We start from the raw sequence: 15,442 nt of genomic DNA, 5'->3' as shown, positions 1-15,442 counted from the left end.
CCGCCAGCGGTCAAAAGTGATCCACGTCACACCCTAGGTCCAGATAAACACCCAGATGCTTAGGAACACCATCAGACGCTTGGCTGTGGACAGTCACATAAACACACATCACAGCTGTCCACCCCAGCTAGTCTGTCCCTGCACAATCAGACCCACCTGCTGACCACACTCCGAGCCACAGCCTCCCCCAGGAGGCAGACCTGCTGCTGCTCTGCCCCTAGTCTCTCCCCCTCTCTCCGCTCATGTTCCTCTCGCTCCTTTCCTCCCTCTGACTCCCACCACGCCAGAGAGACCCGCACTGCTGAGTATGAGTGAAGAAATAAAATCGTCCTAGAGTCAGACTGCTAAATTTCTAAAACCAAGTAGGTTGAGGTATGAGGAAACAATTCTATCCTTGCTTTAACCAGACTGCAAATTTGAACTTTTGAACTCGTCAGCTGTGCATCAATGCCTAGAGATATAGATAAATCCTATAGATAACCCTCTGGAGAACTTCAGAAAAAATGTTCGTGCATCCAGACCCCCAACATCTGGAAGATAACCATTTCAGACCAATTCAGAAGCCAACAATGCGGAACCAATTTTTCTCAAAAACAAACTTTTTACTGTAAGAACTCTCAATTTTTCTCTTTTCTTGGGAACACTTTGGGTGTTACATGGTAGTGTTTTTTGTGTGTGTAAACCCCAAGATCCTTGGATAAAACTTTGCCATTTTAATTTTATTTTTTCTTGACAGAGACAGACAGGAAGGGAGAGAGATGAGAAGCAGCAACTCGCAGTGGGTCTTGCTTCTCACATATGCCTTGACCAGGGGGCTCACACTGAGCCAGTGACACCCTGCTCAAGCCAGTGACCTTGGGCTCAAGCCAGTGACCCTGGGATCATGATGATGATCTCAAGCCGGTGACTCCGCACTCAAGTTGGTGAGCCTGTGCTCAAGCCAGATGAGTCACACTCAGGAAGCAACCGAGGGGTTTCGAACCTGGGCCCTGTGTCCTAGGTTGGTATTCCATCCACTGCACCACCACTGGTCAGGCTTGCCATTTTTATTTTTTTAATTAATTAATTAATTGATTTACTTATTTAGGTGAGAGAAGGGGAGATAGTGAGGCAGACTCCTACATGTACCCCAACCAGGATCCACTGAGCAACCCTATCTGGGGCTGATGCTCGAATATCAAGCTATCCTCAGTGCCTGGGGCCAAGCTCCAATCAATCAAGCCACTGGCTACAGGAGAGAAAGAGAGAGAGAGAAGGAGGAGGGGGAAGTGTTGGGGGGTGGGGAGATGGTCACTTCTTTTGTGTGCCCTGACCAGGAATCAAACCTGGGAATTCAGACTCCAAACCAATGTTCTATCCACTCAGCCACCAGCCAGGCCAGACATTTTTATTTTTAACAAAGGCTCCTGATTCAGTTATGCTCAGTGGTTTGGTCGACACTGCTAGTCTAGAACACAAAAAACCCACGCCGCTTCTGCAGCACCCCTCCCATCCTGCCTCCTTGGCTCCCACTCATGATCCCCCTAGCTAATGACACCCCAACCCCACATTAATCAGTGTGTATTAAGTGGCTACACCTGCTGGACCTCCAGGCAGGCGCTGGGCCTGAGACCCTGCACCCACCTGCTCTTTCCCCATCCTTACCCCTGAATGTGTAGAGAGGGCAGGACCTCAGGGAAAACTGAGGTTCTTGGAATGAGGGTGTGGGGTGTGGAGGGCAACTGCGCTCACAAGAGACTGAATCAAGTCCAAGAATCTTTATTTCATGAACAAAACTACTTGTGTAAAGAGAGACGAGGCTGACTGGGCCCCTTTCTAAGTGGCCACAATCCAAGGCTGGTGAGAGAGGATGGAGTTGGGCTGGGCAAGAGTGCATCACAGGAGAGGGAACCCCAGGTCCAGCCAGAGGAAGCAAGAGGGGAAGTATCAGTGAGGGTTGAAGTGGGTCCCAGAACCCCCTGCCCAAAACTGCTCCAGCTTGTCGGGACCCCACTGGGCAGGGAGGGGCTGGGCGCCCACAGTGCGTGTCTGAGCGGCCAATGTGTGCAAATCAGCAAGAAGAGAGGTGCAGAGACACTGCCCCGACCTTACCGCCCCCCCAAAACAGGCAGCAGAAGCAGGGGTGGGGGCAGCGGCAGTATTGCTTTACCCATCATGCATGGCGAGAGTGGGCAAGTGGGCAGGAGGAAGAAGGCTGGATTAGGGCTGTGAGCCAAACCCCCTGCCCCTCCCCACCCTGGCGACTCCGCTGGCAGAACGCTGAGGCTGTGGAGGCCCGGAACGGCCAGCCCCCATTGGGGGCAGGCTGTGCCTGAATGCTCCCCGTCAGGGCTGGCTCTTCCTTGAGGCGGAGCCCAGGGCCTACAGGTGAGGGAGAGACAGGATCAGGGGCCTAGTCAGCTGACACGCACCCAGGCCCACCGGCCTCTGCCCATCTACCCACCTTACCGGGGCTATTCAGCCACCTGGACACCCGTACAGTTCTCTTTGCTTTCTGAAGTGATGGCCAGGTATTCCGAGCTGCGGGGGCAAAGGTCAGGTGGACAGTGACCCCTCATCAGTCTGGCCCACCACCAGGAGACTGAGGAGGGTTGTGGTCTTATCCCAGGTGCACAGGGCTCAAGTTAGAGAAAGGAGGAGGCTAAGGTCTGGACTCTCAGTGACCCACAAGGAGTCCAGGCTGCGGCCCTGAGGCCCTGAGTCTGCAGCAGGAGGGGACTAGGGACTCAGCCTCCTGGGTCCTGGAGAATGAGGCTGGGACCTGGACTCCTGTATCTTTGGGGGGCAGGTTATTGGGCCTGAACCCTGGGTCCTAAGAGAAGTGGAGCAGGGGGCTGGGACCTGGACTCCTGTACCTTTGGGGGGCAGGTTATTGGGCCTGAACCCTGGGTCCTAAGAAAAGTAGTGCAGGGAGCTGGGACCTCACCATGGCCTTATCCCATCTCTGACAACAAATGTCCCCTCTGGAGATGCCCGGCAGAGGGTACCCTGGCTTTCTCCCCTGCGGATCGCCTCAACCCTCCCCACCAACCCTTCTTACGCATTTTCCTGTGCAGCAGCCTCCGTGGCGGCGGCAATCTTCTTGTAACAATAAACCATCTCTGCCACAAGCCATATGGTCAACACCACGATGAGCACATACATCATGATCTCAGACACGATGGACGCCATGTCTCTGTTGGCTGTAGGGGCCAGGCAGGGTTAAGTGGCAGCGGAGGCCAGGCTCAGGAAGCATGACAGCCTACGTGTTCCTCAAGCTTGCTGTGGCAGTTTGGGCAAGCGGCTCAACCTCCCTGGGCCTGGTCTGCAAACGGACACGTGCCGCTTCCCCGAATCACCACTGTTCTGTGATTCGCAATCACCAGCTGTGGTGGGCTCAGGATCATCTCGCCCTGCCTCCCTGGGTAACTTGAGGGTGCATCTGTGTCGGTCAGGTGGCTGTGGGTACCCAAGAGCTCTGTAACCAGAAAGCTCAGGTTCAAATCCCAGCTCTGCCACTTGCCATCTGTGTGACCTTGGGCAAGTGACTCAACCTCTCTGGGCCTCAGTTTCCCCATCTGTAAAGAGTTGACAGTCACAATATCTCTTCCATGAGAGTGTAGTGAGAATTTTAAAAAAGCTTTAAAAAATTCTTAGAATAGTGTTCAATATACCAGTATCACTCAATATAGGTTTGCTATTATTATTATTATTATTATTATTATTATTATTGGGGCAGTACAGCAGTTAAGAGCAAGGGATCTGGGGCCAGACTTCCAAGGTTCAAATCCTGCTTCTGCCTCTTACTAGCTGTGTGACATTAGGCAAGTGACTCTCCCTCTCTGGACCTTGATTTCCTCTCTGTAAAATGGAGAGGATAATATTCATGCCTTCTCTCAGAGTTGCTGGGAAGAAGAAACACCAGTGAACATCCTTCCCCCGCTTGGCTGCACTCACCCAAGTGCTGGCTACTGCCAGCTGTTTTCCACAAACGCTCTGCCCTTTCACAGCACTGGCTCCTGCCACCGCCAGCTTTCTTTCATTGGGCCTAAATTTAAACTGTAACAGGAACGCACTTAGCCAGGGGACCTTTGTGGAAGGCCACTGTGGCATCTTGGGCTGGATTTTGCAGGTGTCCACTCCACATCCCCGGCCCCTCCTCTGGCTGGCCAGAATCCCATCTTCCCCCACTGTACCCACACGGCCTCCCTCCACCAGTGCGCACTCTCTGCTGCTCACCCATGCAGATGGCACCGACGCTTTCTGGGCCAGAGCGAGGGAGGGCGCGGGGCTGGTGCCTCTCCCCTCCTTCTCCATAGGGGAAGCCAGGGACAGGGTTCCACACTTGATCCACTTACTCACTCAGTCCATTCATTCATTCACTCAAAATATCCCATAAATGCATCTCAGACAGTGAATACGTGCTCTCAGCCAGGCTCTGTGCTTTGTTCCTTATCTGAACATCTCCCTGACTCTTCAAGACAACCCTGGCTTCCATGTCAGCTGACCTCAGGAAGCACACTGAGTTGATATATGTTGGATATAGCTCACATCACCAGCGTTCTCAACCCTGCTCCTAGAACTCAATGCCTAAATGAATTAAGTAATCCGAGACCTCCTGTTTTCCCAATCTGTTTAGGACAGTGACAGGCGCTGCTCTGCAGCCCATTTTACAGATGAGGATACTGAGGCCCAGGGAGGGGAAGGCGCTGAGCAAGGATGCACAGGTAGGACTGGACTCAGAGCCAGGATTCAACCGCAGCTGCAACAGACTGCAGGGTCTAAGCTCTTATCTGCTCTGCAAAACTTCCATAGCCAGAGACAGACTAGGTAAGAGCTGCTGTCCAGTGAGTGCAGTCTCCATCAACCCACACAGACATCCCCGGAGGGAGGGGCCGAGGCACGGGGCACACAGGGGTTCAGAGGCACCTCTTTGGGGACACCTCTGATTTCTTCAAAAACCCCAAATTTTCCAAGCGCTTCCCCTGCGTGCCCACACAGGCCAGACTTCTCATCAGCCTCAGACACAGCTTCACCTCAAGACACCGTTCACTCACACGGGGTACATCTGAGGCAGAGTGAAGAAGTCACACAGAATCACTGGAGTCAGGCTGCTAAATTACCAAAATCATGGGCTTGCCTGGTCAAGGCACATATGGGAGTTGATGCTTCCTGCTCCTCCCCTCTCTCTCTCTCTCTCTCTCTCCTCTCTAAAAATGAATAAATAAATTTAAAAAAATTTTTTTTAAAAATTACCAAAATCAGATGGCTGAGGCAGAGGAAATTATTCTACTCTTGCTAGCCTGGGAACTTAAATTTTTGAACTCTCCAATTATGACTGGAAATAGACTATGTATGTATACTATAGGTAACCCTCTGATTACCCCTTAAGGACTTCGAAAAGAATGTTCACGTATCTAGACCTACTGATATCTGTTATCCAGACCACTGGACACCTGGAAGATTACCATTTTGGATTAATTCAGAGGCTTAGAATGCAAGACTGATTTTTCTTAAGAATGCACTTTTTTTACTGTTAAGAACTCAGCTTTTCTTTCATCTTCGGAACACTCTGGGTATTGTCTAGTTGTTTCTGGTTTGCTAACCCTAAGACTTTTAAATAAATCCCTTTTTTTTTTTTTTTTTTTTTTTTTTAGTGAGAGGAGAGGAGGCAGAGACAGACTCCCACATGTGCCCCGACTGGGGTCCACCCGGCAAGCTCACTAGGGGGCGATGCTCTGCCCCTCTGGAGCCCTTGCTGCATTGCAACCAGAGCCATTTTTCAGCACCTGAGGTGAAGCCATGGAGCCATCCTCAGCACCCAGGGCCAACTCGCTCCAATCGAGCCATGGCTACAGGAGAGGAGGGAAAGAGAGAGAGAGAGATAGAGAGAGAGAGAAAGAAAGAGAGAGGAGCAAGAGGGGGAGGGGTGGAGAAGCAGATGGACACTTCTCTTGTGTGTCCTGACTGGGAATCAAACCTGGGACATCCACACACCAGGCCGATACTCGACCGCTGAGCCAGCTGGCCAGGGCCTTGATCATTTATTTCTAGCCAAAGCCTCCGGATTCATTTACACTTGGCTGACACATCCAAAATAGAATTAGCTCACTTGTCACCATCTGCCAGGTCCAATCCTGGTGGAGGACCCTAGGTGCCTCCTGCCACCTTCAGCCCCTCTGCCAGCCAGTGAAGGTCTCCACCAACACCACTGCCCCTTCTTTAGAAATGACTTAGTATATTCCTTAGCAGTTCTTACCAGGAGGCAATATAGGCTGGTGGGTAAAGTTGAAACTGCAGTAAAAGAGTGAGCTAGGCCCAGGTCGACTGGCTCAGCGGTAGAGCGTTGGCCTGGCGTGTGGAAATCCTGGGTTCATTTCCCGGCCAGGGCACACAGGAGAAGCACCCATCGCTTCTCCACCCTTCCCCCTCTCCTTTCTCTCTCTCTCTCTCTCTCTCTCTCTTTCCCTTCTGCAGCTAAGGCTCCATTGGAGTAAAGTTGGCCTGGGCACTGAGAATGGCTCCTTGGACTCCACCTCAGGCGCTACAATGGCTCTGGCTGCAAAGGAGTAACACCCTAGATGGGTAGAGCATCGCCCCCTTGTGGGCATGCCGGGTGGATTCCAGTCAGGCTCATGAGGGAGTTTGTCTCTCTGCCTCTCTGCTTCTCACTTCAGAAAAATACAAAAAAAAAAAAAAAGAGTGAGCTATTATAAAAAAGAATACAGCATGGCCAACAATGCTAATAATACAAAACATCATGGGTAGTAAAATAAATAACTGTTGTGTGATGAATAACATTAAAAATATTACAGTGTGGGCCTTGGCCAGTTAGCTCAGTCAGTTAAGAGCATCATCCTGAAATGACAAGATTGTGGGTTTGATCCCCAGTTAGGGCACAACCAATGAATGCTTCCCTCCCCCCTCCCCTCCTTCTGCCTTCCTCTCGCTGCCTCTCTAAAAAATTAATAAATTAAAAAAAACCCTGGCCAGATAGCTCAATTATTTGGCACATCGTCCTGGAGCACGGAGGCTGCCAGTTTGACTCCCTGATCAGGAGTAGCTCGACGTTCCTTCCTGTCTCTTTCTCCCTGCCACTCAAAACAGAACAACAAAAATTACAGTGTGGTAGGTAATGAATATAGTATAACAAGTAAAGTTTTAAAATAATACAATATATTTTGTATTTTATTTTTTTATTAATTAATTTATTTTTTGTACTTTTCTGAAGTGAGAAACAGGGAGGCAGAGAGTCAGACTCCCACACGTGCCTGACCGGAATCCACCCAGCATGCCCACTAGGGTACAATACTCGGCTCCTCTGGGGCTTTCCTCCCTTGTAACCGGAGCTATTCTAGCACCTGAGATGGAGGCCATGGAGCCGTCCTCAGTGCCTGGGCCAACTCTGCTCCAATGGAGCCTTGGCTGCAGGAGGGGAAGAGAGAGACAGAGAGGAAGGAAAGGGGGAGGGGTGGAGAAGCAGATGGGTGCTTCTCCTGTGTGCCCTGGTCGGGAATCAAACCCAAGACATCCACATGCTGGACCGATGCTCTATCACTGAGCCAACACGGCCAGGACCATACAATATATTTTACATTTTAAAATACTATAGCATGGTGAGTAATGATAAAAATATGATAGTATGGTAGATAATTTTAAAAATACTTCAGTATGATGGATTATGATAAAAATACTATTGAGTACTTGATAATATTAAAAGAGTATAGTATAGAGTATAATATAAAATACTATAAAGTGGGCAATGTTAAAAGGCAACAATATGGCAGATAAAAAGTACTTGAGTATGGTGGGTAATGTAAAACCACAGGCTCCAGGAGGACAATGTAAAGAGCTCTATATTATGTAAATGTTGAGAACACAGGCTCTGAGAAGTAGTACAACATGGTAGATAATGTCAGAAAAGAGAGACCTCACTGAGGCATGGGCGTGCCTGAGCCCCGGCCTCCACCACGAAGATGAGGACCCAGCCTGTGCCAGGCCAAGACCAGGAGATGGAAAGGACCTGATACCTGCCGGGCTCATGGGGCCTCGCCACCCCCCAGCCCCTCACCTCAGCACGTGCCTGAGCCCCGGCCTCCACCACGAAGATGAGGACCCAGCCTGTGCCAGGCCAAGACCAGGAGATGGAAAGGACCTGATACCTGCCGGGCTCATGGAGCCTCGCTACCTCCCAGCCCCTCACCTCAGCACTCATTCGAGAGACAGGATTGACACAGATTTCAACTACAGTAACTGGGGGCACCTTTGTACACGCGAGCAGGGCTCCACCTTCTATGTGCATGGGTGGCTGCCCTCCCAGCATCTTGTCCTATACCCAGGGGTTGCTCAGACATGTCTCCTAAATTGAATTCTGCTAGATCACTTTGATAATAAACGTAGAAATGTTAATTATCAAAAGAAACCCACAGGCTCTGGTTGCCAGCAGAGGCTAGTGAATCATGGCAAGAACAGAAACAGAAGTCACACAGGCTTGGTTGGTTTCCAATTCAGGTCCCATCTCTGTGGCCATGTAATCTTATCTCCCTGAACTTGAGTTTCTACATCTATAAGAGCCCCAACCCAGAGGGACTCCACTTAAGACATTGAGGTATGTCCTGGGGGAAGGAAGGACAATGGACACTGCCCATGAAGGTGTGTGCGTGCTGCAGGCCCCAAAGGACGTCACTGCTACAGCTTTTTGGTGGTCCACCGGCTGGGATATCTCTCTGACTCTCTAAGCCAATGTGGGCCACAGGGCCCTGGAAAATTCCAATTTACATCCGTTAGAAAATGGTTCAGAAAAGGGGTCCAAGGCCGCTGAAGCCAAGACGATAAAACGGTTCAAAAACACCTTGGATCCTACTACTCAATGTGGCCCCAGGCCTACTGCACTGGACTCACCTGAGAGCTTTTCAGAAAAAACATGCCCCCCCCTGACCTGCTAAGTCAGGATCCGCACATGAACAAGACTTCTGGAGGGTTGTGAGCATGGTAGACTTGGAGGAGCACAACTCTAGGTGACATACGTGTATCTCTTTCCCCACTGTGACACAGGGAGGCGGGGCTCAGGCTATTTGACAAGCAGAACCGTCACCATTGTCCCCATGTACCAAGACCTTGCTGTGAGTCAGGCATGCCAGCAGCTGACACCAAGTATATCGCTCAATCCTCACAACCTCCCTAGAATGCAGGAATGGTTCAAACAACACCCTGAAAGGTAGATATCATTAACATCTTGTTCCCTACAGGACAACTCTTCGGCTCAGAGACAGAGAGGTACCTGCCAGAGGTCACACAGCACAAACAGTAGAGGTTCGATGCCCAGAACTTCCATGGAAGAGGCCTGCTGTGACATCTCTGTGAGTTGAAGGGAAATAGAGGCCAAAGCTAGATTTGGAGAAAGAGGTGCTGCTGCTCCCCCTGCTGCCATGGGCAGTTGGCCGGTCCAGGAGTAGAGCCAGCCTGTCCCCTACCTGCCATCTGTCCCTCCATCTGGCTGCCAGTAGGCAACAGGGACAAGGGGACAGGCAGGTTCTGACTCACCTTTGTCCACCACCTCCACATGGATGTTTTTAACAACGGTGGTATTGTGCTCATAGTTCTCGAAGAAGAGCAGGCGGTAGACGTGGCACGCATAGTCGCCCGAGTGGTTGTAGGTGACATTCGTGATGAAGATGGACAGGTCCTGCAGGTCCTTCGTGCCCCGGCTGCCGTTCCACACCACACGGCCCTCAAAGCGCTCGTCCTCCTCCAACTGCAGCACCTCGTTCTCATAGCGCAGGATCTGGGGCAGCGGTGGGGGCAGTGTCACTGCCTGGGCCCCTGTCCCCCACCTAGACCTCTATTCTGTCCCTTGCCCTGACACATAGAGAGACAGATGAACACACACATGGGCTCAGGCAGGGAGGGCACAGCAGGGCCAGGGTCATGCCTGGGCCTGCCCCAGACTCTGATTGTGTCCCTGGTCCTAAGACACACACACTCTTTATCACCCCTCTTTCCCCAGCCCCCATTCAGCTTTCCTGGCCTTCATTCTCTAGAGTTCTGCCCGGGCCACCAAACATCCACCTCACACAGCAACAGAGGCAGCCTGATCCAGCTGCTGTGGACCCCAATTCTTCAGTGGGCCCTGAAAGTGGACGGTGTGTCCTCAGATGTAATTCAAAATACACATGATATAGAGGAGATCCAAACTGTTGTTTCTCCTCTGTGATGACCACCTGAAACACTTTTGCTGGTACTAAATGATTCCAACGACATTGTGCCAATCATGGGCCAGGTGTATCAACTCAATTAATCCTCACACAGAGCTATGAGCTAGAGACTGTGATTACCCTGTCTTCACAGAGGAGAAAACTGAAGCTCAGGCAGGCTCAGTGGCTTGCCCAAGGTCACCAGCTTGTCAGTGGTGGTGCCGGAACTTGAATTCAGGTCATCAATAACAGCACATTACTGAAAGCAAAAACCACCCCATCCCAATCCTGCCCCCACTCAGACACCTACACTAATCCTTCCACACCCACGCCGGGTACCCCCACACCTTGACAAATTCCTCAGTGCCCTTCTGGCGGAAGGTCCATTCAGTGAAGGTCTCGGCGGTGGTCTCACTTCGGCGCTTGCAGGAGATGCACATAATTTTGAACGACTTCCCGTACACGGCCTCTGTGTCAGAGTCCACCTCCACACAGCCTGCCCAGACTGAGGACACTGTGGGGACAGCAGGGGCACCCATCACCCTAGGCCACACCAGACTAGCTGGTTGTTAGCCCTCGGGCTCCGCAAAAACCATCTGTTTCCTCTCAATAATGATGACAAACTGAGAGAACCAGACACGAGCCTGGCCCTGTCACTTCCTGGGTGTCCTTGGCAAGTCACCCATCTTCTCTGAGTCTCAGTTTTCCCGTGAATGGTAAAGGAAGCAATCACTGCTGCCCTGGAAAGTGCTAAGCAGATTGCATAAGTCAGGTAAAGTACTAGCAGGAGGCAGGCACAAAGCAGGCGGCTGGCACACAGAAGACTACCAATCAACAGGACTGTCACTGTGCTCAGTAACTCCGAGTCCGAGTCCGTGCCACCCAAGGACCCCTTCTTCAGCAGGCCACTTGTCTGAGGTACTGCAGCATCTAGGTGGTGTGTCTGGAATTCCAGCTACATTAGAAGTTGAGCTGGCAGTCATTTCCACCAGGATTGCTCTCAAAAGCAGCCAGCCTCAGAGAAGGCTGGAGAAGGCAAGGCCTCAAAGGGGGACGTGGGCACTGGAACCAGGGCAGACCCACACTCCATCCCTAATCCCCAGTCTCAGATTCCTTTGTCATCCACCCCTCCCCAACCTCTCCTGCCTTTGTCCTCAGGCACCCACCTCCTTCCTATCAGCTTCTTCAAACTCACCAAACTCTTCCCTGCCTGAGGGCCTTTGCACCTCCACTTGGATTCTAGTCCCTTTAGGTCTCTCCTCCACTTTCTTACCTGCCACCTCCTCCTTACTGCTCCTCAGCTCACTAGCTAATGCTGTGTCTCTCCAACTCCAGCTCTGGGTCTTTTTCTTTGTCCCCAAGTGTCTTCCTCCATTAATCTAGGGGGCTTCTTCTCCTCTGCTGTCTCTTTCCATCTCCCTAAGTAACTCTGTCTCTGACTTTCCCTCTTTATCTTTCCTAGGGGTCTTTCTGAAGGTGCCACCACTTTCTGTTCTCTTCCCAGGCTCAGACACATTCTCCTGTTATCTCTCTCCACCTTTCCCTGTCCCCTTTTAAACTCCATTCCTCCTGGTGTCTACTAGTGTCTCCCTTTCTCTCTGCCTCCCTTAATTTTTCTCTCAGCACCTCCAACTCTCAATGTCTCTCTGGCAAACTCTGCATCTCTCCTGTCTCTGTCTGCCCCTTTACTGCATCTTCCGTCTCCCAGAGGCGCACTCGGAGTACTCCCGGTACTTCAGCGTATTTCGCCCCTTGTCTCCTGTCACCATCTCTCTGTCTCTCCATCTCTCTTGTCTCAGTCTCCCGGAGTCGCCAACCCCACCCCCCGCCCCGCGGCCGTGGGTGTCACATTGCAGCCTGCGGGGCTCCGGGAGCAGCTGACTCCGCGTTTCCTCGCCCCCGGCTGGGCGCCCGAGGCCGCAAAGCTGTGCCAGCCGGGGCCCACGCGGACTCTGGCCCACCCGCATTTTCACCCCTCCCCCCAAGCCCTGCGCCCGGTGCGCACAACTTCTGAAGAGACTCTGCCGGGCCCGGGGATGGGCGGGGGCGGCCCTAGCCCCACTCTCCCGGGTCCCGAAGGAGGAACCGCCGGCCGGCTGTGCCCCAAGGTGCCCCTCGCCGCGCGACCCCGCGCACTTACCCAGTGCCATGCCGACTACGAAAGCCAGCAGTGTCCCCATGGCTACACTGCGCGCGCTGCGCTCCTCTCCCGGGCCGCCGGTATTAATAGCGGAGCGAGAGGCGGCGGGACCCGGCGGCGGTTAGAATGTCTCCCGGAGCGCGCGGGCGCAGCAGCTGCGGCTCTGGGACCAGCGAGGGGGGGGGGGGGCGCGGCCCCCCCGCTCCGGTTACCGCCGGGGGCCCAGCCCCGGGACCCGGCGTCCGGGCATCCCAGCCGCGCGGGCGGCGGCCGCTGCTCGGGCTGCTGCGCTGGCGCACGCAGCCGGGCGCATCCGCCCGATGACCCGACTCAGGCCCCCTTAGGCTCGGGCGCTGGGGCGCTCGGGCGCGGGCCGCACTCTCCTGCGCACTGCAGCGGCGGCGGCGGCCGCTGCCCGGGAAGGAGGAGGGAGAGGGAGGAGGCGGGATGAATCACCGCGGGGGGAGGGCGCGGCCGCCCAGCCTTTGCCGCAGCGGCCCGGGAGGCACCCGCCGTACCCGCCTCTCCGGGTGTCACAGAGACCACAGCCTCTAGCTATGGGTACAAAGTCTGGGTATCGGACCCCTCCACACGGTGGGGACCCCCATCATCGGGGTCAGGAAAAGGTTACCCCCAGAGTGATGGGGGTCTGAAAGGTCAGTTTGGGGGCAGGGCTTCAGACTTCAAGTTAGATCATCCTCATGGGATCAAGCGGGTATTGCTGGGACCTCCAAGTGACCTCTCCCTCAGAACTCTGGCCTCAGGCATGGAGGTCACTGTGTGGGAACCCAAGTGGGCATGGGAGGTGGTGTCAGGTTAGGGCTTCCTATAATAATCCAGACCCCTTCCAAGTAGAAGCGACACTCTGGATCCAAACCAGAAAGGCTGCCCTGGGGGTTTGGGGTGCTATCTTTCAGGAGGGTGCCCCCCCCCTTGTCTCTGACGTCATCTTCCATTCCTCTCTCCCTGCACTCCCAAGCTCCCTGCTTTTCCCAACACAGGTTCATTTCCGCCTCAGGGCCTTTGTCCTTGCTCTTCTCTCTGCCTGGACCACTCTTCTCCCAAATGACCAAAAAGCTCACTCCGGCTCCTCCTGAAGCTGTGTTTTAAATCGCCTTTGTCAGGTCTTCTGCCCATTCCAGGGAAACTGCCTCCCCTCCCTTACTTGACCTCCTTTACTAATTTCTTCCCCCCACCCACAGCAGTTGTCACCAGGCACTGTACTCTTTCTTTATGTGCACTGCCTGTTCCTCCAACCCTGGAATATAAATTTCCCCAGGGCGAGGACATTGTCTTGTTGTCCTGTGCACCTCTGTCAAGTGTCTCCAGCACCTTGAATTGTGCCTGACCCATTGTGGGTGCTTGATAAATATTTGCCAAATGAATAAATGCCAATGCTAGAGCCTTTGTGAGGGGCAGAATCCATCTCTACCCTCTCCCCCAACATGTGCAGCAAGTTCTATTACCCCCATTTCACAGAGAGGGATCTGAGACTGAGTCACTCCCTTGTCTGGTCTCAGGTGGATCTCGAAACCTGCCCAGTGATGGCAGATGGCCTGACTTGTAAGTAGATTCTGCCAAATGGAGAGGATGCGCTGGGAGCTCTGGGCTGTCAGACTGGGCTGGGAGGGACACTTCTGGTTGGGGGATTCTCAGGTATCAGTTCTGGGTGGGGTGAGGTTCCAGAAACCCTCTGGTTTAGCCCAGCTGGACAAGAGGAACCAGGGTGTGGGGCAGGCCTGGGGCTGAGGGACAGGAAGCTAGGGACACCAGATACCTCTGTGGTCTGGGCCTCTGTGCCAGCACTTCCTGGGTTGTGAAATTCCCCTACAGAAAATAACCTTCTTGCTGTTCTGACCCCTTCCTCTGGCAGGGGTGGCAGGCAGAGGCACAATGAGGACAGGCCTCAGGCACTGGACAGGGGCACCTACTGATAGCCCCACAAGCTCGTGTTCTCTGAGTACCTGCTATGATGGGCTTGGTGCTGCTCTATGCACTTAACTCATCTAATTCTTCCTACAAGGGGTGGGGGGCGGTTTACCATTATGCCCACTTTACAGATACGGGAAACTGAGACTCAGAGTGGATAACCTGGCATGACCACATAGTACAGGATAGAAGACGCTGACTCTGCTCCCCACCTGTGGTCCACCCTGCCTCTGTCCAAGCCCTCCTCCAGTCCTCTGCCCCAAGCTATTCATTACAAAAACTCTTACAGCCTCACTGACATGTGAAAGGTCTCGGCTTTACCCTTCAATCAATCACTCTGGAACTACCACAGGGTTTGAGTGGGCAGATCTAGGTTCTAAGCCCCTAAGCCCCTTTCCTCATTAATAAAACGGGTCCAGATGGTCTCACCTGGACTGGCTGTAGTGGGGTCCTGAAGGGGTTAGGATCTTGCATCTAAATGTGGAGCTACTAGGAGCCAGGCCTGCAGTCCTGACTCTCTGCTGAAGGACCTCAGGCACATTAACTACATCTCATGGAGCCACTGTGAGAATTAAATGACATCAGATCATGGCATGTAGCCTGGTATGTACATGGTGCTCACTACATGTATTACTTTCTCCCTTCAATTTCTCTGCCATGAGTAACATTAATGAATACTTACCCTATTATAAGTTGCCACATTTATTAACGCCTTGCATCCTCAAAAAGCAGTTCTCAAAGTGGGGTCCCTGGACAAGAATCATCATCACTTGGGAACTTGCTGAAAGTACACCCGCATCTGCTGAATCACACTCTGCCTGTGGGTCTGGCCATCTGCCCTCCGGGAGATTCTGATGCAGTTTAAGTTTGAGAACAACTCACTTCTAACAACCTTGGGAGACTATGGCTATTCTTATGCCCACAGAACAGAAGAGGAAACTAAAACTGAGAGAGGCTGAGTGAATCCAGGTTACGTCTGCTTAAGTATCAAATTTGAACCCAGGCCACCAGGCATCAGTCTGTACTCAGTGCCCCTGCATTAAACCCTGATGATGTAAAGCTTGTGTAAGATACCAGGGAATTCCAGGTCACATCAGTGACTATGGCCCCAGAAAGTGGCCAGGTCCCCTTCCCTGCAGCAAGAGAGCTGAATGCAACAGGACGCTCCATCCCACTCCCAGGCCCCACAGGCATAGCCACA

General features: G+C 52.8%; 1 protein-coding gene across 3 annotated transcripts; it reads right to left on the bottom strand.

Annotated features, from left to right (window-relative positions):
* Nucleotides 1-1,742: 1,742 nt before the first annotated feature.
* SCN1B (sodium voltage-gated channel beta subunit 1) lies at nt 1,743-12,735 on the bottom strand. Of its 3 annotated transcripts, none has more exons than XM_066243150.1 (6): nt 12,313-12,735; nt 10,520-10,686; nt 9,523-9,763; nt 3,041-3,182; nt 2,444-2,520; nt 1,743-2,361 (listed from the first exon to the last, which is right to left on the bottom strand). In XM_066243150.1, the coding sequence occupies exons 1-5, from the start codon at nt 12,350-12,352 to the stop codon at nt 2,454-2,456; spliced, it is 657 nt and encodes a 218-aa protein (XP_066099247.1). In that variant the 5' UTR covers nt 12,353-12,735; the 3' UTR covers nt 1,743-2,361; nt 2,444-2,453. The 3 variants fall into 3 exon arrangements, with proteins under 3 accessions (XP_066099247.1, XP_066099246.1, XP_066099248.1); XM_066243149.1 differs by having other exon boundaries at nt 2,449-2,520; XM_066243151.1 differs by lacking the exon at nt 12,313-12,735 and adding an exon at nt 11,339-11,361 and having other exon boundaries at nt 2,449-2,520.
* Between the last annotated feature and the right edge of the window lie 2,707 nt (nt 12,736-15,442).

Source organism: Saccopteryx bilineata, chromosome 9 (assembly GCF_036850765.1).
Source record: "Saccopteryx bilineata isolate mSacBil1 chromosome 9, mSacBil1_pri_phased_curated, whole genome shotgun sequence".
NCBI lineage: Eukaryota > Metazoa > Chordata > Mammalia > Chiroptera > Emballonuridae > Saccopteryx > Saccopteryx bilineata.
This window is presented reverse-complemented; position numbering and strand designations above follow the sequence as displayed.